The sequence below is a fragment of the Cynocephalus volans genome, chromosome 14 (genome assembly GCF_027409185.1).
Source record: "Cynocephalus volans isolate mCynVol1 chromosome 14, mCynVol1.pri, whole genome shotgun sequence".
Taxonomy (NCBI): Eukaryota; Metazoa; Chordata; class Mammalia; order Dermoptera; family Cynocephalidae; genus Cynocephalus; species Cynocephalus volans.
This window is the reverse complement of record NC_084473.1, coordinates 2,637,993-2,663,390: the sequence shown is the minus strand read 5'-3', so window position 1 is coordinate 2,663,390 and position 25,398 is coordinate 2,637,993. Positions and strand designations below refer to the sequence as shown.

At 49.6% G+C, this 25,398-nt stretch overlaps 1 protein-coding gene across 1 annotated transcript in view; it reads left to right on the top strand.

Moving 5' to 3' along the window:
• Positions 1-1,724: 1,724 nt before the first annotated feature.
• The window catches only part of PXDN (peroxidasin), a 95,811-nt gene continuing 72,137 nt past the window's right edge, over positions 1,725-25,398 (top strand). The window contains exon 1 of the mRNA XM_063078723.1: positions 1,725-1,957. Coding sequence (XP_062934793.1) covers positions 1,758-1,957 — 200 coding nt within the window. The 5' untranslated portion in view covers positions 1,725-1,757. The remainder of the gene's footprint in view (positions 1,958-25,398) is intronic.

Below are 25,398 nucleotides of genomic sequence, written 5' to 3'. Positions count from 1 at the left end.
TGTGTTCTGTGCATAGTTCCAGAGGTTCACCAACTGGAGCGGGGGCATGGGAGCCTCTAAATTTGTAGCCAGGTGGTCAAAAGTGTGGGTGGCCTGGAAGGCCCTGAACTTGCAGCTGGTGCTGCAGAAGGGCAGTCTTGCTGGTGTCCCCCTGTGCCCTTGACCTGTGGGGTCTGTACTGACCCCAGGTAGTTGGTGTCAGGATGGAACTGACAGAAGTCTCTGCCCAGGCCTCTGCTTGTGCCACTGTCTGTAATTCCCAGCCACTTGCTGCTGTCATGCAGACTTAAGAAAGTCAAGTCTGTGGAGTCTGGAGACTTTGACCTTTACAAGGTCCCCTGTGGCAGGCAGCCTCTGAGGCAGTCCCCAGTGTTCCTGCCTCTGGCCATCCATGCTGTTGTGTGACGCTCTGCCTGGAGTGTGAGCTGGACTCACTTGCTTCCACAGACAGATGGAGCAGAAGAGATAGCATGCTGCCAGAGGTCAGGTCAGGAGACTGTAGCTTCTGTCCTGGCGTCCTCATTCTTTTGTTCTTCCTTGGAATACTCTCTCCGGGAGGTCAAGCCCATGTCCTGTGTGCAAGCCATGGAGAGACTCAGCTGGGAAGGACCTGAAGCCTATCTGCCAACAGCCCTGGAGTGGCTTGGAAGAGGAGACTTGGGTCGTCAGACCATGTGGCCTGGCCACCAAGGCATCTGCAACCTCGGGAGAGAGCCTGAGCCCCCCCACCTCCAGCTGCTCCCAGACGCTGGACCCCCCGAAAAGTGTGTGTTGTTTTAAGCTACACCTTCTGGTGATTTGTTAAATAGCAAAAGCAAACTGAATAATCACCCTCCAATCCCACCCCATGATGCCTTCAAACCACCTGAGGTTAGAGCGCCAGCGTGGTGACCTGCTGGAAGCCTGAGGGTGCGCGCCTCGGAACAGACCTGGGCTCCACGTCCGCATCCGTGACGCGGAGATGGACTTGTGAGGATAGTGGTGAACTTTATGAAAGTGTCTTAACTACTCTCTCTCCCCCTCCCCTCAAGCCCCAATGTCTTCCCTCCTTTCCATGTCTTCTGCTGTCTCTATACACACCAGACCTGGGGAGGGTCCACAGGTTTCCATCTGGGCCAGTCCCACAAGGAAAGGCACTAAGGCGCCCCAGCACCCACCGGCGCTGCACCTCCGAGGACTCTACACGAACTCTCTTTGGTTGTCCCAATGGCGCCCTAGTCAGGCAGGTCGCAGGTGGTTAACAAGCCCCAGGAAGCAAGACCGCCTGGCTTCTAACTCTACCCCAGCGCCTCCCAGACGTGCACCCTGTGGCCCGAGCCTCAGTTTCTTCGACCGGAATGGGGCTGTTTTGAAAGTTTAATGATTTTGCTGGTGGGGGCGGGGGGGACTGAGAGCGCGCTTGGAAATGTGCCTGGACGCGGTGAGCTCGCCACAGGCGCTGCGGGACGGCAGCGAACGACGGGACCCTCCTCGCACACCCGCACGGCGCGGCCGAGACACCAAAGGGCTCCGCTGAGACCCCTCCCGGGTCCCGCGCGCAGCGTCGGGGACACACACCGGGTCCCTCCTCGCCCCGCCCCGGCCCCGGGGAGTCAGAGGGGAGCGGGGAGGAGCCGCGCGCATGTGCACAGCTGGCGCCCCCCGCCCCCGGCGCACAGCTGGACGTGGGCCGCGGCCGGGCGGGCGCAGTCGGGAGCCGGCGGTGGACGCGCCGGCCGTGGGTCCCCGCGTCCGAGCGTCCGTCCGCGCCGTCTGCCATGGCCGCGCGCTCCGCGGGCCCCGTGCGCCGCTGCCTGCTGGCGCTCGTGCTGTGCTGCGGCGGGGGGGCGCTGGCGGTGGTCGCCCCGAAGCCGGGTGCCGGGTGTCCCAGCCGCTGCCTGTGCTTCCGGACCACCGTGCGCTGCATGCATCTGCTGCTGGAGGCCGTGCCGGCGGTGGCGCCGCAGACCTCCATCCTGTGAGTGCGGCCTGGGGCGCGGAGGGACTCGGGGGACCCGTGAGATCCGGGGTCATGTGCTCCGCGGGGTTCGAGGGGCGCAGGGGTGATCGGGGACCTGGGGCGTCCGGGGGACATCGGCGGCGCGGGGAGCCCGCGGGGGACCGGGGGTGCAGGAGGAATCCTGCGCCTGGGGACGTGGGGGGTCAGGGCTTCAGGGGGCCAGGCGCGGGCCCGCCGGGCCTTTGTCCACCCTGGCGGGACGCCGCTGGGCGGACCTGAGCGCTGTGCGCGCGGCCTCGGGAGCCGCCTTTGTTCGGAACTCGGAATCCCCCGCTGGAGGGGGAGGCTGTCGGGAGCAGCCAGGGAAAGCCCCGCGCGCCTCCCGCCCTCGCCCCGCCGCCCCCGCGCCCGGCCCCCTCGTGCCGCCCCGTCCCGCTCCCCTCCCCCAGCGCAGCGCGCCGCCGCCCCCGCCCGCGGCTCGCTTCCCCTCCCCCTCGGCGCTCCCCCTCCCCCACCCCGCTCCCCGCCTCCCCTCCTGCTGGAGCGGCGCCCTCACCCCCACCCCTGCGCTGGGGAACGTCCCTCGCGGATGCCGCAGCCCCCACCCCGAGGGTCCCCGCATCCGCCCTGGGAGCCGAGAGCCTCCTGGCGCTGGGGTGTCCCGGGGCCCGGCGGCGCGCAGCGGTTCCCTGGGCCCTGGCGGCCGAGGCTCCCGGGAGGGGCCCGGTGCGGGCCACCGAGTTCTCGGGCAGCCCGGTCTCCTCCGAGCCGGGGCTCAGAGCGGGTTTGTGCTCCGGGCACGTCTCTTCTTTCGGGACTAACCTGGGTTGGCTGTGTTCGGGCCTGGGCTAAAGTCCCCCGATCCTTTGCACTGAGTGGACACAATGTATCACGTACTCCGCGGGCCACTCTGCGGGCCTCCCCGCAGGCCAAGAAACTGGCACCTTCGCGCCACCCTTTCCAAAGAAGGAACTCCCATCCCTCCGCACCGCGGGCCTCTGAGGAACCGAGATGCCACCAGAGTTCGCTGCAGGCCTCGGTGTGTGTGATGCGACTTGGATTAGGAATTTGCAGAATGCGTAAGGGCAGGCTGCGATGCGTTTTAGTCGCCGACTGTAACTCGGCGTCCTGCAGCTGCCCTTCTGCGTGCCGAAAATAGTTCTCACTTCTCGGGGCTGAGCCAGGGACTTTGGGCACCACCGAAGAGCCGGCCAAAGCTGCAGGAATTGAGTGAACTCCGCAGGAAGTGGGCGGTCATTGACAGACCACCTCTCCAGGGGTCACTCAGCCTGCAGGCAGCTTCCTGCGGGTTCCGGGGGCGGACGGGGAGGGGGCGGGCCGAGCTATTCTCAGCCTGTGTCATTGCTCCTGGGACAGAGAAGTAAGGCTTTCCTTGCAGCGTGTGCGGACGGTCACTCCGACGCCGAGGCAGTGGACTTCCAAACAGGGCAGGGCGAGGCTTCTCCGGATATGAATACCTCCGTTCTGCAGTGAGTCAGTGGAGAAAAGTCGGACCCAGAAGCCTTTCTCACGTCTGGTCGAAGTCCAGTCCTTGTACTGTGCTTTGCTGTCAGATCCTGACTGTGTTTTGAAAAGAGCAGCATTTTGAACTGAGCCCTGGAGAACCACGGCTGGCCCCTCGCCCTGCTGTGCGGAATTTGTGAAAGTAGCCAAGGATCGATGGAAAGATTTCCTGAAAGCGCACATTTGCATAAATGTGTCCTTTATACCTTCGCGGAGTTTTGTAAATTTTCAAAGTTTTTCAAAAAATTTTCCAAAAATGTTTTGAAGTGGCTGTGCTTGGTGTTGTTGATGCTGTGAGGCAGGTAGAATAGTGTCGAACTGATCAAATCCCTTGCAGAACTCAGCAGTTACCGGTGAAATGCGCACGCCTATCTTACAGCCGGGAAGACAAAGGCGCCCTCCTGCTATTACTACAGACACATGGGGTGAGGGTAGAACAAGTAGCCTGAGGTGAATTTTGGATGGTCACGTTCTAGGTTGGTGACTTTGACCCCTCGGAGAACATGAGCACTTAGCTGTGTGGACCGAGGGCACACGTGGACAGGTGGCAATGACGAGGTGGTAGGTTTTGGGAAACAAAGGAGTCAGTTCCCCATGGAGTGCGCTGCGGGCAGTGGGAAGTGGGAGAAGAAGACCATTCTGGGGGAGGCTTCCTGAGGTGGTGTCTGGGGTTCCAGTCTTGAATGTTCTTGGGTGGAATTGCTTGATAAGACACAGTCACGTCACAAATCCCACACATGCAGAAGCATCTCATGTCCCCATTCACCTGTCCTCCTGGGCCTCTTTACTCTCATGTGTATGCTATTATTTTTTATTTAAAAAAATACTTGGTAGAAATTAGGAACATAAAAGATATGAGAATAAAGAACCCGGCCCTGGAATGAGTTGGGCCATCCAATCGTCACGTGTCCCTTTGCTTTCAAGATCCAACCTCCATCCAACCTCCCAAAAAGATGGAATGAGAATCACTGGAAAGTACCAGACTCCCCCCAACCCCCTGTTTTTCAAGAGTGTGTTTAAGCAGAGCCTAATATTGGATTATTTTTATTTGTGGCTTTGGGGCTTCAGGAAATAATGGCCTAAGACCACCTTGTGATTCGGGTTTGGGTTGACTCTGAGCTCCCTCCAATTGCGAGTACAAAGTGGTGTTCCAGAATCCATAGCAGCCCATGCCCCGTGGCACCAGCGGGCTGTGTTCTGCTGGTGGGCTGCCCCGCCTTCATGGAGCGTCCCTGCACACCTCCGTCGGGGTGTATTGTCTGGTTCAGCTCAGCAGGTCTCACAGAAATGCTTCTTCAATTTTTGAGTGTCGCACTGTACCCAGCACTATGGTGGAAGTCGGTCACAGTGATAGAAAGCTCTCATGGGAAGGTAGGTGTGCCTGTTTGGAGAAGTAACATTTTAAACACTCTCCAGCAATGGTGGCTCTGAGCTGAGTCTGGCCGTGCATGTGGGACCTTTGCCCTCTCCACCCTTCTCCTTTGTCGACTTCTTTTCCCCGTAGAAGAATCGAGGTCTACTGTTGAGGTTGTGGGAAATGGCTCTTCAAAACTTACGTCCACCTGACAGTCCAGGCCACTGCAAAGCCATGGCATTGCCCAACACTGCAGTCTGCATGGCAGAAGCCCTGGCACTGGAGGGGGCCTGGGGATGTGGTGCTTGGGTGGGCATGGTCTGCCTGGGAGACACCTGTCTCTTATGTATCAGTTTTCTGATCACCTGCTGCGTGTTTGTGCCTGTGCTGTATTCTGGACCATCCAGTTAAAAAAAGACCCAGTTCTGGCCCTGGTGGGGTCCCTGGAGAGTACGGAGGACGGCTGTCCTGGCAGAGCGCTCTGGGCACTGAACCTTGGTGATCTGGGGCGGAGTGGATGCCCGCCTCTGGCTCGTGTCCACATGGGTGGATGGTCCCAGTGTTGCCACTTCACGGATCCCACCCACCTTCAGGCCCAGCAGGTCCCTCTGGGGTCAGGACCAGAGGTGGAGAGGTAAGTCTTCGGACCACTTCACCATCTGCCTGTGTCCCATGGAGACTTGTGTCCTGAATCACAGCTGCTCCTGCAGCTTATCATCCTCCACTGTAGCTTCCCCGAACACGGCTCTCAGGAGAATATGATTTTCCCACCAACTTCCTTTGTAAAATTGGTCACCTTGTTAAAGAAATGAGCCCTCCTCCTTGCACGTGGATGGAGGTGGAGATGTGGAGCCCGGCTGGGCTGGGCAAGGGAGGGACCTGTGTGCAGGGCCTCTCTCTCAGCACTAACCAGGCTCACCTTCTCCACTTGATTTTCCTGCTTTCTCCTGAGTGTGTCCCCTGGGATTGCCATCAGCTGCGGGCCAGGGCTCTCCTCTGGGCAGGAGACTTCCAGGGGCCAGTGGGTGTGAGAGGCAGCATTGCCGCTGCTCCGGCCTCTGTAGGACGCTCAGCGTTCTGGCTGGGGACAGCAGTCTTTAGTTTGTCTTTGCCTTACGTAAAACAAATTATTACTTTACTTTTGTATTCATTATTATGTCAAAGCCAAATACTTTGTTATGGTAGCTCAAATACACTTGAAAACATGCCATAGGGATATTTAAAATATTTAGATATTGATCATTTAACTTCTCAAGATGAAGGGTGGACCAAATATTTTCTCTCGCCACTAATGGCTGTGCAGGGCTCTCATGCCGATACGTGGCTGCAAGGCAGCTGGTACTCAGCCTTGAGCGCTCCCTGTGTCCAGCAGAGGAAGATCTTCAGTGCTCAAAGTAAGCTTAGAGGGAGCCTGTCTCCATGACAGTGTTTGCCGTGACATTTACTGGGAACTCTGGTTTTTCATCCAGGGAGTACTTCTTTGCTTATGCAGATACACACTTTAACCTTTGAAAGTTGCATCTGAATGCAGTGTCTGGAAAATACTCTTCTCCTTAGAAACTCAGAGCAATTGAGCCGTAGTTCAGTTGTTAGAACTTGCCTCCCTCCTGTGATTTTATCCGTCAAGGAAATCGTTGTGAAAAGAAAAAGTGTATCAGTCTGTGTGACTTTAAATCCAGGGTCAGCTCTGACTTCAACTTGGCTTGATCCAGGGTCCAAATGCTGCCGTCACTGTGTGGTTTTCTCCCCCGGATGCATGACTTGGCTCCCTTCTCTGTTCTGACTCGGTTTCCCTTCTTGGTGATGATGAGCAGCTGTAGAGTTCACTTCTGACAGAGCTAATCCAGCAGAAAGAAAATGAGTGATTCAATGCACAAGCAGAAGTTTTGGGAATTGTCTTAATTGACCGGGTAGTCAGTGTGGCATGTCTGTCTCCAGCCCACCAGTGGAGGATGGGAGGCCTTGCTCACCAGGCCAGAACCAGGGATGGAATCTGCCCTGCCCCAAACTTGTGGGCCAGAAGCTGGCGAGGGCTCACTGCCCCTGGGGGAGGAGTGGGGCGGAACAAGGTGTTTGTATTAGAAGGAGTGTAGGCTGAGCGGGCGGGTGGGCTAAGGCAGAACTGTCCACCGCACTGATTCAAAGATCAATGTTAAGAATGTAAATAAAAACAATGACAAAATTCCAGTCTCCAGAGCTTCTCTCTTTAATTTGAAAGCTGGGTAGAAGTTTGAGTTATGCTGATTCCCATTGGCTAATGATGAGTTTTTATCATTTTGGTTGCAGCCTGGCCTTTTCTTTTGCACTTGACGGTGAGGAGGAAGTGGATAGATGTGAATGGATATGCAGAAGTGGGGCACAGCAGGGCTTGGCAGTCACAACTCCCGGCTGGAAACGCGGGATCTTTGTCCTCTCCCACTTGGTGTGTAAAACTGAAGAGGTCGTTGTGTGAAGTCTCCTGTCTTCACAATGTCCACGTTTATTAATTATTTTAATAGTGACTGTTTCATACGCTTTTGGGGTACAGAAGAAAGTGTGAGTTATTTTAAATACCTTTTTTTGGCGAATTCAATTTAAGAGCAGTTAAACTTTGCCATATTTGATGTTAAGTACATTTGATGTTAAGGACATTTTGTGTGCTAGCGATCTCTCTCCTAGGATCACGACTGGATTGCCAAATTGTTTGCTGTTTACCACCTGTACGTAACTCAGCATAAACATGGCAGTGGGGGTGGATAATTTTTTGGTGTTGAAAATATGGTTTAAAGTCTTTCTCAATCGATAATTCCTATGATTTATATTTTCTGTCTTGAAGTTTATCTTGAAAAATATGAGTTACATTTTTTTCCCCTACTCACTTGGTTGCTCTTCAGATGCTGCAGTTCTACAAACAATAGATAAAGCCTAAGACAGTCTCAAGGGAGTCATAAACTGAAACTGGCAAAAACATTAAGTAAGAATGTGTTAGTTGTTTCACAAGTTCAATCTCCAGGTCCTCTTTCCTGGCTTAGATACAAGATCAGTTATCACTGTTATCTTGTTAATTAGTCTCTTTATTTTGGAAACTTGCCTTTCCTCTCTATTTGCCACTGCTCCTCAGGGCAGAGAAATGGGAGACACCAACCCCCTACCCCCCCACCCCTCGGAGCTTAATCAGGATATCTTGGGTGATGAATAGTCAGTCCCTCCTGTGATTTCCTAGGGCCCTCTTTGTTTTACTCTTGCAGGAATTTACCTTAGTCTTTTTCTTTTTTTCTTTTTTTTTTTTTTCCTTTTTCCTTTAACGGTGGTTTGTTTCAGATTTGATGGCCCACTGCATAATCAGCTTATGGCATTACGGCAAACAGGAGTCATGCCCTGTTTCTGTCTAGGTGCCCACCCATTTAAGAGGCTCAGAGAAGGAGTGCGGGTGTTTATGACATAGGCAGACAGTGATTTCTCACTCTGTGACAGTGACTTTCCAGTGAGGCCACCTGCAGAGCTTAGAAGGCTTACAGAAGATGAGATAGCCTGCAGGGTACAAAAGATGAGATATCCTAGATCATACCTTTTGTTCTATAGAAAGGACTGAAGTAGAAGTTTAAACAATGACAATTCTCTTATTTAACCTTTGTCCGAATACATTTTCACTTAAGGGGAAAAAACAAAAAAATAACCTTATCAGGACATGATTGCATAACTGGTATTTAAGTAGGTGCACATATTTAAAGTGTGCACTTGGTAAGTTTTGACACATGCTCTGTTCCTGTGGATCCATCCCCACAATTAAGATAATGGACAAAGTTTTCTTGTTCCTTTTGCTAAGCTTTCCCTCCTGCCTTTCTGACCTCGTGCAATTTTTGCATCTGTTCATTAGGGATATTGGTCTTTTGTTTTCCTTTCTTGGAATATCTTTTGTCTGATTTTGATGCATTAGGATAAATATTGCCTCAAAGAGTAAGTGGGGAAGCATTCCTTCCTTTTCAAATTTTTGGAAGAGTATAAGTAAAATTAGTTTTATTTCTTCCTTAAATATTCGGTAGACCTTTCCAGTGAGGCAACCTGGTCTTGGACTCAGTGTGGAAATGCTCCTTATGCACTTGAAGTGAATGCGTATTCTGCTGTTGTCGAATGGACTCTTCTACAAGGTCAATTAGGTCAAATGGGTTGATAGTGTTGTTCAAATCTTCTGTGCCTTTGCTGATTTTCTGTCTACTTGTTCTTCCAATTATTGAAATAAAAATATTGAAATCTCTGATTATTGTTATTTACCTATTTCTCTTTAAGGTTTCATCAGGTTTTGCTTTGTCTCTGTTGAAGTGATGTTATTAAGTGCATAAATATTCAGGATTCTAATGTCCTCTTGATAGGTTGATTCCTTTATGAAATAATTTTCTTTATTCTTGGTAATATTCTTTGCTCTAAAATCAACTTTGTCTAATATTAATATTGCCATTCCATCTTTTTTTATGGTTAATATTAGCCACATCTATTTTTCCATCCTTATTTGTAGCTTATTTGTGTTTCTATACTCAAGAAATACAAGTGCATTTCTTGTAGACAGTATATAGGTGGGCCTTGTTTTGTTTGTTTGTTTAAATCAAATTTGACAATCTCTGCCTTTTAATTTGGATATGTAGATCATTTACATTTAATGTGGTAGTTGATATAGTTGGGTTTAAGTCATTTATCTTGCTACTGGTACTATTAGTTATTTGTTCCTTTTTCTTACTTTTCTTTTTTGAATTAAATGCATTTTTAAAAATTATTCAGTTTTATGTTCTTTGTTGGCTGTTAGCTGTAAATCTTATTAGCTGTTATTTCAGTGGTTACTTTAGGATTTATAATATACATTTACATTTTATTACAGTTTATGCTGCTGAGTGTACAGTATAAGAAACTTACAACAGTATACTTCCATTTCTCCCTAGCCCTAACCTTTGTGATATTGTGGTCATACATTTTAATATTGCATTTATTATAAAGCACACAGTTTTTAAAATTATTTTGTATAGACAGGCAATTATCTTTTTAGAGATCCAAATAAGCAGGAAAAATTCTCCCTTCTTCCTGGTGCTTTTCATTTCTTTGTGTAAGTACATATTTCCATCTTTTCACCTGAAGGATTTTAACATTTCTTGTAGTGCAGATCTGCTGGTGATGTGTTCTTTCAGCTTTTGTATATATTTTTAAAATATTTACTTTGCTTTCATTTTTGAGGACTACTTTGCTGTGAACAGAATTCTAGGTTGATAGTTTTTCTGTCACTGCTTTGAAAATTTTGCTGTACTCACTTCTCACTCACTTTGTATCCCATGAGAAATCTGTCACACCCTTCTCTGTGCTCCACTTGTGTGTTTCTGATGGTTTTTAAAACTTTCTTTCTGTCACTTGTTTTGAGGAATTTGATTATGATACGCCTTGGTGAGATTTAGTTGTTCTGCTTCTTTTCGTGCCTGATAATTTTTTGTTAGATTCTAGGCATTGTGAATTTCATTTTTTGAACACAGGATATTTTGTGTTCTTGTAATTACCCTTAAACTTTTTTCTGGGGTGCAGTCAAGCTACATGGAAACAGTTTGGTTCTTTCAGGTCTTGCTTTTAAGATTTGTTAGGCCAGATTGAAGCAGTGCTTAGTCTAAGACTAGTTATTCTCAACATCTGAAGCAAACCCATCCATGTTCCCAGTGCCCCATGATTCTTGAGGTTTTTAGTCTGGCTGGTGGGGTACTTTAATTGCTAGCCCAGTGTGAGTGTTGGGCATTGTAACCTCAGATTTATTTGGGTGGTTTGTTTCCTGCCTCAGGTAGTTTGCCTACATGCATGTGCTTGCTAATCAGTGCTCAGCTGTATACTCAGTACTCTGCAGGTCCTTGGAGTTCCCTTCTTTTTCTCCCTGGAGTGTTCAGATGTCTTATCTCTGGTACTCTGTCCTGCAGCTTGCACCTGCCGTGGTCTCCCTAGGTTCTTAGCATCATTTTCTCTCAGGTAGTGGGCTGGGACAGCCTCCCGCTCACTGCATTTCTTCTCTGTCTCTCAGGGATGTACAGTATCTCAAAAAGAGTCACTTCCTATGTTTTATCAGTTTGGTAGTTTCAGACAGGAGAGTAAGTCTCACCACTTACCTTTCTTTTCTATTAACTTTTTTTTTAAACTTCTTTAAATTCTTCTGCAACAAAGTGTGGTAAAAAAATAAATAACAATTTGAATAAAATGATTACTGAGTTTACATTCGAAAGTTCAGGTTTAAAAAAAATTAAAACTACTCAACTTGGGTGTTTTCCATTTGTCTTTGTAATGCTGTTGTATTAGGCAGGGTAATGTAATGTTAGCAGTAATAATAAACAATGACAAAATCTAAGTGGATTAAAACAATGCAAGTTGCTACCTCAGTCACACAAAATTCAGTGCAGATGTTCTTGATTGGACAGCTCTTCACTGGAGATCCTGCCAGAAGCTAGCGGTCAGCGAGCTGTGGCCCCTGGGGTAGCTGCCTGTTTTGTAGATGGAGCTGTGTTGGAACAAGCCCATTTGTTTACATTTTGTCTTTGCTACATACTAACTACAAAGGCAGAGTTGTGTAGTTGTCACAAACCAAACTGTCTATGGTCTGACTCTTTAAGAACATGCTTGCTCTGACAGTAACTCACAGGTCTTGGCTGTGTCCATCCTGAAGCTCTGTTACCCTCAGTCCCTGTCCTTCAAAACTCTTGGGGAAGGGAAGAGAGGGAGAGTGATCCTGGGGAAGGCTCACTGCTCTAAGCTGCCGGGAGGTGACACATCGTTCTGCTCACATGTTGGTGAGCACTAGCCACGTGTCCCTGCCTAGGTTCAAGGGCACGGGAAGGGGAAGTGGACTTTGAGCACCTCATCAGTTTCTGCTACAGCTGGACTTTAACAGTGTATAAATTATTGTGCTCTCTCTTAATACTCCCCCTCACTTGTTCATTTCCTTGTTTTGTGTGCTCTGTTCACATGTGTGGAACAGCTCTGAGCGCATCACTTTTCAGAGCGGTCTACCAGATGTCTGTGATGTTGATGGAAACCATTGTTTCTAGGTTCTGTGACTTATCATGACTTTACCCCCTCCCCGACTCAGCTGCTAGTGGAGGTTGCAGCAAATACTATCACAGATAAATGCAGTTTAAAAGACTTTCCTTTTTGTAAGAAGAATTTTATTCCTTATAATTTCGGGACTAAAGGCAGTTTATTTGTGATAGGCAGTTGCCCAATGTGATTATTTGTGATAAGTGTAGAATAGTCTCAGTGAGTGTAACTAACCCCAAAATCACAGGCAGATTTCTTGTAAGCCAGTTGCTTAACTAAAGGCTTCTCCAAGGGGTGAGCCAGATTTGGGTCTGACACAGTGTCTGCCCTGGGTAATTACAGAAGTAATGAGAGGAATGGTGACGCCTGCAAGGGGAAAACCAGGAGGAATCCTTAATCCTTAGGTCGAATCGTTAGCTTCTTGGGACCGGGAATCAGCTGCATTTCTGAGCGGTTTTTACTTGGGATGTAACCATGCGTCATCTGCCGCCTGTGCCCTGGAGTCTGCATGTGTTCCTGCGTCCTGGCCGTAGGACTCACAGCACTTCCTGTTTATTTCCCACAATTCTGAAGTTACGTTTAAATTTGTTAGATCGTTGGAAATTTGCCCCACTGTCTTCTGTCTTAGCCCCTCAACTGTTGGTCGTCTTTTACCTCTCACACACATGGAGTTTGGTCAGAGGTACAGATACACCAAATTAGCTGCTCTTGCCCCAAACGAGGGGTGGGTAACCTTTTCTCCAAAAACTGTAAGCTAGGAGTTAGGAAACCTGCTCTTTCACCCACTGATTTCACCATCCTGTTTATTTTCCTTTTACAACATATTTTAAAAATATTTTTATGCAAGTTGTACATGTTCATGGCAGAAAAGATTGAAGATAATGAAAAATAAAAGGAAACAAATTACTCACATTCCTATCATTAAAGTAAACTGCAGTTTGTTGTTTTTTCCCCTCAGATGCATGCATTCACAAATATTTTTCTGTGTGCATATGGACATAAATATTTGAATGCCTGTCTGTCTCTATCTATTTTTAAAACTTGGGTCATGGTATACATCCTGCTCTGTGTATTTTGTATGTTTTAACATTGGCAACCTGTCATGATCATGTGTCCATTACATAGGTAGAGGACTGTATCATGATTGTAAATGGCCAGATCATATTCACCTGTTTAGAACTGTCAAATTTATTTAACCAAATTCTTATTACGGGACATTTCTTTTTCCACTTTTCTGTTACTGTAAACAATACTTCCAAAATACCCTTGTGTGCATTGTGTGTGTGTACTTGCGTTTGTCTAGATTTTTTTGAGGGTACATTTCTATAATCCACAATGTTTCGATCTGCACCAAAAACTCTGGTTGGAATGTTGTTCATTTTCCCTGTTCCGTTTCCCTCCTGGACACGGTCCTTTTTCTTGAGGACAGATGTTCCCTGTTAGCTGAACATTGATTACTTATCTGCTGCAGAGCTGATACAATATGAATTAAACTGAGAAGAGTCTATAACTGAGGTGACAGCTAGGTGCTGAGAAGGGAGCACCATGCGAGAGGACACTTGCTCTAGCACCGGAACTGGAGAAATAGCGATCCATGCATGTGCCTCTGTCTCTGCTCAGTAACTGCACTTTGATTATTATGACTTGTTTTTTCTCTAAATGCTTTGATTCTCAGTATGCCATGAGAACTAAACTACTCTGGGGCTTGTGCCTGTCACTTATCTTGTTTGACAGCTCTGTCTGTGTTCTGGGTTCTGACAGTTTCCATGGTGTGCCTGGTGCTTGGTCTCTGCCCAGTGGTGTGCTGTTTCTACCAGACCTACAGTCACGTCATAGCGTGAGAACCTGCACCGGAAGCAGCTGAAAGGTCAATCAGCTCGGCACCCTGCCTTCTGTCACCAGAGGCCGTATTTGTGGTGGATTCTGGCTGTTCGCCAGAGTCATGTTCTGTAAAGTCATGGAAACACTGGACAAGCAAGCGCCGGATCTCTTAGGGGAGATACAAGGCCAGGTTCCTGCAAAGTCTGGTCGCACAGTTTTCATCAACCAATTAAATGATGATCATGTTCTTTGTATACTTCTGTTTGAAAACACCTTATTTATATATATTGTTGATTCGTTAACATTGAGCTCCTGGCCAGCGGCACTATAACTCCTGAGTGACGCTTCTCCAACACACTTTCTTTGTAACGCTCACCACAGCCTTCCTGGGCTTGCGAGCACTGGACGACGCTTCAACGCTTTGCTTGGGGGCCATTTTAAACTGCAAAGTCACCAATAAAAAGCATAAAAATGCGAAAAATATGGCACCAAATAAATCTTGAGAAAAACCCTGTTTACAGAGTGACAGTAGAAAGCTGGGGTCGCCATGTTCCATCAGCTGGGAAGGCGTGAGAGACGGCAGACGCTCTCCCAGTGTTGATTTGGGGTGATGTACACACTTTAGCAAGTAGGGGCTCATGTAAATATGGAATCTGCAAATACCGAAGATGAACGGCCTTCTCTCCCGATTCTAGATAGACACACTGTGGGCTCTGAGGGTGGCAGCACCCCTGCCGAGCAGGCCTGTTGCATTGTGGCGGCCCCCTTCCCCCAAGAACTGTCCACCTGCTCCTGTAGACCCTCCCTTGGAGTCTATGCAAGGCTAACATTGGTCATTATTAGTTGTTAGTTTTAAGTGTCTGGTTAAAACTCCTAGCAGTGTCTACGTAATCTTCTCCAGGGGACAAAATATCTTCCCTCTGTGCTTCAAAGTTGGTATATTTAATTATTCTTTTAAAAAATCACAGAGAGCCTGCTGTGTGAAGGCAGTGCCTGGCCGGTGCTGGGGACACATGTGGTCTGGGATGACAGGGTTCAGCCACACTGTGGTCTTGAGGGCAGGGCATGGGCACCACTGAGCACCAGGGTATGATGTGATGGAGCCTGTTCTTGAGGGGGACGGGGAGACTGAGACTTATGGAGATCTGCGCTCAGAGACAAGTCTGCCCAGCTGAGGGCTGAGGACAAGCCCGTCTGAGTGGAGGGGCTGTGGGAGGCATAGGGAAGCCTCAGTGACCCCATCTGTAGGGCATCCTGAGGAACGATGTTGGCTGCACCTGCACGTCAACTAACACACCGCTTGGCCTAGCAGGCGCTTTGACAATGGAAGCTGTAATTTTATTGTCATGATCTGGATTGTGTTGAAGCGTGCACATTTAAACGTGATAAATTTATGTGTGAGGCCGTTCTGAAAGAGTCAGAGGGGCAGCACTCACAGGTACTAGGCTCAGGAAGGGCCAGCAGGAGGGATTTGGGGTGGTGGTGATGGGCTGGGGTATCGCTCCCAGTAGAGAGCAGGCTGAGTGCATAGAGTTTGATGTTTTCATTATTTTATGTGCTGACTTTAATTGAAGCAGATGCTTGTGATGCAAACAGGAAGTTACCACGCGGCATGCAATTTCTGTGCATTCTAGATTGGCAGTTTTCTGTAACAGATAAAACCCAGATGTGTAAGAAATATCTAATTTTCCCTTTTGAGGACGGCACCTTCTGTAGTCCTGGAACCCAGAAAATACACTGTAATGCTGAGTGCCTTTCTCTTTCTTTTTCTTTTTTTATTTATAAAAGAACAACTCTCTTTCCTTAAATACCAAGCCAGGATGGATCTACTGTTAATTACTGGCCAAGAATTAAGGATGATAAAAATGGAAATTCGGACTTACTGTAAATAAATATAAGGCTGACATTGTTAGAGAAGGAAAATTTGCCTTAGCTGTGATTGGAGCTCTTAGACTAATACCGCCTCTTTCTGTGGGGGAAAAAAAAATAAGACTATTATAGTTCTCAGGCAGGAAGATTTCTTCACTCAAATGTTATAGGAAAGAAACCTGGCTTCATAGGTGAGATGGGAGAGCATCTGTGGGTCTCATGAGTGGACAACAAGGGCCGCTGTTCTTCCAAAGTCCCCGTCGTCGAATGTATGCTCCTCTTCCAGGTCACAGCCAGGCTTCCTACAGGGAATCAGATTATGCTTGTTGCTTCCTGGCATGAAGCAAATATTTCTAAAAATCTGTAACCAGTGGAGCAGCACTTTTAACATTTAAAAATAACAATTAAAGTAAATACAGTTAGTCATTGTTGTTACTTATTCAGACATGTAGGATGTTTGTATTGGCATGGCAACAGGTGGCTAAATATAAATTTTGAACACTTGTTTTTCTTGAGCATTTTCTTTTCCTTCTCATTGTGTAATTGTGTTAGGTCAGTGCCTGTGTCACTTCACTCATCCATCCGACCATCCATCTATCCTATGTTCCATCCATCCATCCATCCATTCCTTCATTCACCCATCCACCCATCCATCCATCCATCCATCCGTCCGTCCGTCCATCCATCCACCCATCCATCCATCCATCCATCCATCCATCCATCCATCTGTCCGTCCGTCCGTCCGTCCGTCCGTCCATCCATCCATCCATCCATACACCCACCCATCCATCCATCCATCCATCCGTCCGTCCATCCATCCATCCATCCATCCATCCATCCATACACCCACCCATCCATCTATTCGTCCATCCATCTGTCCATCCATCCATCCATCCATCCATCCATCCATCCATCCATCCACCCACCCACCCATCCATCTATCCATCTGTCCTATCTTTCATCCATCTATCTATCCATTTGTCCATCTCCATCTGTTTGTCCACCCATCCGTTCGTTCACCCAACTCCACCCACCCACCCACCGTCCATCTGTTTTCCATCCATCCATCCATCCATCCATCTACTCACCCGCTCATTCTTTCCTCCCTCGTTACTGGAATCCTGGTGGTTAAGTGTCAGGCACTGATGCACACACACTTTGCTGTCCAGGAGGGGGTGAGGCTGTGAGGCACACCCCATAGGGTAGGAAGTCCCTGCTGTGGTGACAGTGTGCCTCTGTGCTGCCGCAGCCCTGTCCTCCTCCTTTCTACCCTCCCTGTGATGTAAGGATGGGGTTAAAGCCTAGCTAGAGGGTTACAGAGAAGGAGCTAGCTGCAGAAGGAGCTCTGCCTGTAGACCTGTGACTCTTTTCTCCTAAGCTCAAAATGCACAGGTTTTAAAATCGGACTTCCTCGTTATTTTCTTTGGTCTTAGAGGAGCCTTCTTTGCTGTGAGGTTTCTCAGAGTTCTGTGTCCAGCAGCCTTTTTTAACTGGTTCCTGAGAGAGTGAAGCGCTACACAGAGGGATTGGGTGAGGATCCTTTGAGCTCTTCCTAGGGCCACAGCTGGCCAGCGTCTGGGTGCTGGGGTGAGCCGAGGCTCTGACATGGTGGCTGCTGCATTTGGCTGCTTCTCCCTTTCTCATTGGAACAGGACTGTGCCACCACAAGCACTCTGAAATCCCAGTGCAGGGAAAGAAGACACTCTGGCGTCAAAGTCGGAGGGTAAGGCTCGTTAGGCTGGTAACACAGAGTGACCTAAACTAAAACGAGGAGGAACAGGAAACTTTCAAGAAGGACTACTTTGGCTAAGACTTATTTTTTTATTCTTTTTACAGGGTTCTGTTTTGTGGCCTCTCTGTGAGAAACCTTTCCTGATAATTCATCTCAAACCCATCCTTGTGAACTCCTCTTGGGCTTATTATCTCTCTTACCTTTTTGGAACTGTAGTGTTTTCTGATTGATGAAACTGTCTTATTTAGCACCTTAAAAAATGTTTTGTCATTCAGTAATTAGCTTGGGTCGCATTTCTTGTCTAAGAAAACTTTAGTTCTGTGTGTGCCGGAAGCACCTGGGTTAGATATTCTCAGAGCCTCTTAGTAGGGAGTAACTATTTGGTATAAATAATTCTGTTTTATGATTCACTTCCTTGGTGGAGGGAGTTAAAAGACATTTAGCTTGATTTGAGTCTTTTAGAAAAACAACAAGGGAAAATCATTTGGTTTCAGGAGAGCCAGGAGTTGGTTACTACTTGGGTGTGGCTTCTGCTGCGCGTGTGGGACTTTTGCTTCCTGGTTAAACAAATCTTGGATGAATCAGTGGGATAACGTGATTTACACATTTATTTTACTTAACCCAAAGAGCTCTCTCGTTTTCTCTGTGCGGGAGCAACCTCAGGTAACCGCTCAGTAATAACTTCACCGCTGGAACGAGGGGGCTTCGTCTCAGCGTGCCTGCCCCGTCCCCAGACGTGCTGCCTGCATGTCTGTGATGGGGCATTTTACGTCTCAGCTTGGCTGGGTTATGGTACCCAGATATGTGGTCAGGCATTTTGCAGGTGTTCCTGTGCAGGTATCTTTTAGATGGGGTTAACATTTACATCAGTTGGCTTTGAGAGGAGCAGACCACCCTCCATAATGTGGGTGGGCCTCGTCCAGTCTGTCAAAGGCCTGAATAGATGCTGACCTCCCCCAGCAGGAAGGAATGCTGCAGCCCGAGGACCTCAGACCCAAACTGTGGCAGCAGCTCTTCCCGGGGCTCCAGCCTGCCGGCCTACCCTGCAGATACTGGACCTGATGAGCCTCCACAACCTCATGAGCCAATTCCTTAAAATAAACCTCTCTCTGCCTCTCCCTTTGTGTGCAAACACATACTGTTGGTTCTGTTTCTCTGGGGAATCCTGACTAATGCAGTATCCATGCGGTATGTCCCACGGCTCTGGGCCTCCCGGATCACAGCTGATCTAACCGAGGACGATCTGTCCCTGCACTGGCCAGTGACTTGCGGCTAGCTTAGCCCACACAGATGCTCTCTCTCGGGAACTTGGAATAGAAAAATGTTCAGGAAATAAGCAGCCGGCCGTGGGAGCTGAGAACAGAAGCCTGTGGTTGCAGAGTCCAGAGAGGCTGTTAAAGCCCCTGTGACAGGAACAGGGGCTTTTTGGAACCAGGGGGCTGGTCAGAGAGAGAAGAGACGATGGGCTGCGGAAGCCTGGAGAAAGCACATTGGGCCCGGAGAATTGCTGAGAGGAGTCAGGCCCCACAGCCACCCCTGAACCCGCTGTACGGGACTTGGAGTCATTGAAAGAGTTTATATTCCTTGAGTCCCAAATAGTCTAGAGACACGCTTAATTTCTTCCTTTAAAAAAAAAGTAACCCCTCTTTTGCATATTTATTTTTATGTAGCAAGACCATTCATTTTAGAAGATTTTTAAATACAGTAAGTAAATACTGTTTGTGACCCTGCAGCCCACAACGGGCGTGTGCACTTGTCTGTCCCCCGCACATCTGTTAACGAAGTTGCTCATTCTGTGTTGACCATGACAAGACCGCCTGCGTCATGCACATCTGTGTGCAGCCTCACGCACCCCTGCCACTCCACCAGCGGTCCGCTTTTCTGTGTGTGCGTTTTTCTCTATGGTGAGACCAGGCTGGTGGCTGAGGAGTTCTTCCCCGCATGTTCAGCTGTCCCCTCCTCTCCCCTGCTGAGCGCCAAGGGGTCCTTGTCTGGGTGCGTGACCCTCGCTGTAACTCCCTGAGCACCTGCCATGGGGTTGCTGTCTCCAGTTCTCCCCACAGGCCCTGCATGGGCACTGCCGCTGGTTGCATTTTCCAGACAAGGACGAAAACCAAGGCAGAGGGGTCAGGTGGATGCCCCTGCCAGGGTCCCAGGCAGGCTGCCCCATGGCGTCCCACCTTGTAGCAACACGTTTCCTTCTCACCCCTGATGTTGGCGTCATAACCCCAGAAGTGTGAAGGCTTTGTGTGACTCGTGTAAGGATTAGTGCAAGAGAGAGCACTGTGACAGGGGCTGGCCACTCTGTCCTGTGCGGCTCGTCCTTGGGTCCCTGCAGGGCTGGGGCTGGGAGGGGTGAAGGTTAGTGGCCTTCTTAATGTGGGGAGCAGAGGACACAGGGAGGGCAGGCGTGGCGCGCTGGCGAGAGGCACTGGCAGGCGCCGGGTCTGGAGGGAAGCGCAGCCCACCGTCCAGTCTCCACCCGACCCGGCGCTGGCTGCCGCGATTCCTGCGTGTAGGCTCGGGCTGTCCTCTGCCCAGTGCGCGCTACGGGTGGACTTTTCGTTGTTCCCACGTGTCCTGCTGGACACGCTCCTTGGGGCCAGGTTTCGTCAGTGGCCATAGAAGCTCTTCTTTGGGGCCAGAGTCCTGGGGGGCTGCAGAACAGGGCATCGTGGCATGTGCTTGGTTCCGTGTCGGCTTGAAACCTGACGAGTCACAAGAGGGAGGAGGAGGCCGATGGTGGCCTGACACCTGCAGCCCAGTGCCCGCCCAGCGTGGCCCCTGTCGCTGCACATCCTGGGGTTGCTGGCTTCTCCACTGCACAGCGTCTGGGCCCTGTGCTCCCTCTGCCTTCCTCTGTCTGTGGACGTCCCAGTGTCTGCAAACAACCGTCCCCGTTCGCTGCCAGCCGAGGGAGCTGCTCATTCTGACCTTCTTAAAATTCTGCCTTCCAATTCCTTTGTTTTGAGACACCTGGTACCCATGTTCTTAGCTTAACCGTCAGAACAAGGGACTCAACGGGGAGTGTCTCGGGGTCCCTGCAGGTGAGTGGAGCAGGTGAGTGCGCTGGGCTGGCGTGGTCGGTCAGCGCAGTAGGTGACATGGTAGGTTATGTGGTAGGTCACTACGGCAGGTCAGCACAATAGGTTAGCAGAGTAGATTGGCACTGCGAAGTGTTTAGTAGGTTAACGCAGTAGGTTAGTATTACAGATTAATAGAGTAGGATAGTATGCTAAGTTAGTGCAGTGGGTTAGTGCAGTGGGTTAGTGCGGTAGGTTAGTGTAGTGGGTTAGCGTGGTGGGTTAGTGCAGTGGGTTAGTATTACAGATTAGTAGAGTAGGATAGTATGCTAGGTTAGTGCAGTGGGTTAGTACAGTAGGTTAGAGCAGTGGGTTAGTGCAGTAGGTTGGTATTATAGATTAGTAGAGTAGGATAGTATGCTAAGTTAGTGCAGTGGGTTAGTGCAGTGGGTTAGTGCAGTAGGTTAGTATTACAGATTAGTAGAGTAGGATAGTATGCTAAGTTAGTGCAGTGGGTTAGTGCAGTGGGTTAGTGCAGTGGGTTAGTATTACAGATTAGTAGAGTAGGATAGTATGCTAAGTTAGTGCAGTGGGCTAGTTCAGTGGGTTAGTGCAGTGGGTTAGTACAGTGGGTTAGTGCAGTGGGTTAGTGCAGTGGGTTAGTACAGTGGGTTAGTGCAGTGGGTTAGTGCAGTAGATTAGTGCAATGTGTTAGTACAGTAGGTTAGCGCAGTGGGTTAGTGTGGTGGGTTAGTGTAGTGGATTAGTGCCGTAGGTTAGTATACTAGGTTAGTGCAGCAGGTTAGTGTAGTGGATTAGTGAAGTAGGTCAGTGGAGTAGACCATGGCTCCTGGCCTCAGATCACCTGTCCGTGCTTCCTTCTGCATTTATTAGAAGACGTTCTTCCAAAAATAAAAACTTTCCCACGTCAACAATTTGGCAACCTGATTCTTAACTTTTCACCAGTTAGTTAAATTAGGTGAATCTATTGCAGCATTATTTCCCCCAGTAGGAATTTACAGAGATTCAGGAGTGTGTGGTGAAGTCTTCATCATTTGTGTGTAGAATCCATTGTTCCTGGCCATGTGGTTACTGTCAGGAAAAGCCGCTGAGACCAGTTGAATCCGATGGCCCCAGGCTAGAGGCATTTGAACTGATCCACAGGCGTCTGAACCCAGAACAAAGAGGCCTGAATAGCGGACAGACAGCTGGGAATCTGCTCCTGTCAGACTTTCCACTGGCCAGTCTGGGCATCGACCTATTGTTAGGGGGACAGGAATTCACCAGCCAAGCACGCTTTTCTCTTCTGGAGTCACCACAACTGGTCTCATATGTGGGGGAGATGTCACATGGTCTTGTTTTCTAAGTTAAATTTGAAGTGGATCTAGCATTTCATGGTAGACGGTTGTATTGAAATCAAACTAGTCTTTCTGTCAGTACATGCGTCTCAGCCAAGTTAAAGTTGGGGAATGTTGAGCGCTGCTCTGTTTTCAGACCAAGCAGGGTGAGGGGCTACTGAGACCGTGTCCGGGGAGAAGAGGGCCGTAGGGACCTCTTGGTCGAAGTCCCCTGAAGTCCTGCCCCATTGGGCTGTATGATTTGAGGCAAATGGACTCACATCTCTGAACCTGTCTGCTTGGTGTGGCATAAAGGAGCGGAACGGAACTGCACAGCCTTCAAAGGCTTTTCAGCACGTTTTGTCCTCGGAGTGTCCAGGAGCAATCCCTCTGCAACGAAGGAGACGGGCAGAGATGGCTGTGCGGGCATGCACCCAGGGCAGTCAAGCCTGGTGCTGCAGCCGGTCCCCTCACTGTGGGTCCAGACGTGGTCCCCTCGCAAGGTGCTATGCATCCCTTCCCAAGGTGGCCCCTGCATGCTGGCGGCAGACCCCCCGTTCCTTGGGGAGGGCGTCCATAGGCCCTCCGCCTGCTGCCTCCCCCTATCCCTCTGGACAGTTTCTCAGTTCACACATGTCATTTCATTTAGTCCTCACAGTGGTCCTGCAGGGCAGGTGATATTGTCCCCCTGAGGTCATAGACGAGTAAACTGAGGCTCAGAGTGGTCAAGGTCTTTGTCTAGGAAGTCACAGCCAGTTAGGTGGCACAGGTGGGGCCTGATTTCAGGCCTGTGTATTACTTCCCCTGTGGGCAATGTCACTCCTACCTGCTGCCCGGTTAGAAGAGATGGACTAGCCTACTCAGGGCAGTGTGACGAGTGCTGCACTTGCCTGGAACATACGTCTGTGTGTATTTGCACCCACATACCATTACCTTAACCGTGAGTGTGGAAGACACTCAGATGGCAGGGGCTGGGCTGGGCAGAGAGGTGGCCCAGCGAAGCTGCCCGACAGAGTGTCTCAGTGCTTGGAAGTTCTCAGCTCCTGGTTCCCCTGGCCGTTGACATTCTCAGCCAGGGAAGCTGCCACAGGCCAGGGCTGGAAAGCAGGCTCCCCCAGAGAACTTGTAGACCCTCGTGCGTGTCCTTGGATTTCAGCAGAAAACACCCTGCCCTGCCGTACAGCGTGGTATGTTCTTTTAATTAGAAGACATGGCCACATATCTGCACCGGTGTCCTGTTTTCACAACAGGAAGACACATACAAGTTCTGAGCAAAAATGAGAGCTGCCATTTCCCATTGCCTGGGATTGTGTTCACCTGGTCTGCTGGGCACTGGCTCCCGTTTATTTGCCGTTTTCACGGCAGTTTCTAACTAGAACAATGTCAGCCGGCTTATGTTTTCACTGACATACGTAGTTGGAAATGACGGATTTCAGGCTCTTTCACGCAGTCGTTTCTGCACGCCTCCCTGTGTGCCCAGGAGATGAGTGTGGCCCCTCCCCTCCGATGCCACTGCCGTCCTCAGTCTCAGCCCCACGGGGGGGCTTTCTGGAGCAGAAAAAAATGGCCTTGGAAGGAGTCCACTTGTACGCAGTTCTGGCCAATTTTTTTTGGTCTGGAAAGCAGGAAAAATACTGATTTCTTTTTTAACAATCAAGGAAGAAGTTTTGGATGTTTTTCCTCCGAGGAAACAGCACGCATAAGCAAATAGATCTGTGCTGCATCTTCATAAGGCAGAGCGGGCAGCTTTGCAATCATTGGTTGTGTTTACATGTGGCCTGAACACAAGCCCCCAAAACACAAAAGAAAGGAATAGGTTCATCTTCTGGGACAGGATGGGCAAGGGCTCCACACAGAACCAGATTCGTGGAGCCTGGAGAGGGTCCCCCTTACCGGGCCCTGGGCCAGCTGGGCCTGGTTTTCTCTGGCCCAAGATTTATGCATCTTACATTTTTAAGTGGTTGAAAAAATCAAAAGAAGAGTGATATTTCATGGAGTGAAAGTCTGTGAAACTGACATTCAGAGCCGTGAGCAAGCGCGTTGGTGCTGTCCCACCCTGTTGTTTCCTCTGCCTGCGCCTGCTTTCCTGTGACACGGACACAGTGATGGTCCCTTCCTACCCAGCCTTCTGGGGGACAAGCCTGCCACGCCTGATCTGAGGACTGGGGATGCTGAGGAGGAGGTGGGAGTTCCAGGAAGTGTGACAGGCAGGGTCCCTGCTCTTAAAAATGGCCCTGTCTGCTTGGAGGAGGCATGGTCCTCTGTCCTCAGACGTGGGGGCAGAGCAGGCCTGGTGCAGGATAGGGCATGGGACCAGATGGGCATTCCTACAGGGGTCCTAGCTGAGCTACACTTGTCTGAAGGATGGTGGCTTGGCTGGTGGACTTTCTGGAGACTGGAAGGAGTAAGCACCATACATAGGGTGGCTCTTTCATCCTCTAACCACTGCAGGGCTTGGGGCCTGTGGCTGTGGCCCCAGCCCGTGATGCCGAGTTTCTGCAGGTACCCATGCCAGATCTCTGGGCATGTGGATCCTGTGGTGGGGGGCAGAGGTCCTGCATGGGAGACACAGCTACGTGGTGATCACCCTTTGCTAGAGCTGGCCTCAGAGCTGCTGCCAGGGAAGAGGTGGCTGCAGGTGCTCTCCAGGTGGGAAGGTAGCAGCTCACCCTGCTCTTTCCTGTCCTGCAGTCCTTCAGCCACTCAGGTGTGAGTCTGGAGCAGGCTGTTTCCAGGTGTGGCTTCTGCTCTGGACCTGGAGGGCAGGGAAGGCCTTTGTACTAGTCCATTTCTGTTGTTTATAACATAGATACCTGAACCTGGGTGATTTATAATGAAAACAAAATTTTTTGCCTACGATTTCAGAGGCCGGGAAGTCTAAAGTCCAGGGAACACACCTGGTGAGCGTCTCCTTCATTGGTGGCTTTACAGCAACACAGGGGTCTCACATGGCGGAAAATGGCAGAGAAGAAAGAGGGAAACTGTCACATGCTCTCCTTTGAAGCCCTCAGCACCACACCCCTGACCACCATTATTAATCCATTCACTACAGCATGGACCTGCAACCAGATCACCTCTTCAAGGCCTCACTTTTCAATGACCATAATAGCATTTCCCACCCTCAACAGTTACAGTGGGAATTAAGCTTCTAATATATGGACTTGGGGCCACAATTCAGTCAGTCTGCAGCAGGCTTTGAGTAGGGTTTTCCATGTTTGCTTCCTTTAGATCTCTGTTTCTGTTCATGCTGATGGGAGCTGGGCAGCCAGGTCCAGCTATCACGGCCCAAAGCTGCCGCAGGGAGAGGCTCAACCTGCCTTCCATGTACTTATTGACTGTTGCTCCAGAAAACATGGTAGCTGTAGGTCACCCTCTAGAAGACACTGGGGAGCGTGTCTGAGCCTGGAAATCTCCAAGAGTCCTGATTGTGGAGGGAAAAGGGCTGGGCAGGTGACCAGGGTCCTGGGCGTTGGGGAGTCTGTCCTGCAGAGGCTCAGCAACCAGGCCCCATGCGTCTCTGGTCTAGGAACTGGGCTGCCTATTTTATTCATTCATTTAGTCTTAATTAAGGGAATACCCATTCTTAGAAAAAATGCAGAATAATCTAAAATGAAGAATAAAATGTCCTCCCCACTGGAGCAGTCTCACTCCTTGGAAAGAGTCACTTTTTACTTACACTGTTTTCAATGATACTTTTAACTGCCAAGGCTGTCACGTCCAGTTTACTTTAGACTGTCCCTGAGGACTTGCTGCTCTGCAGGAAGAGGAATCTA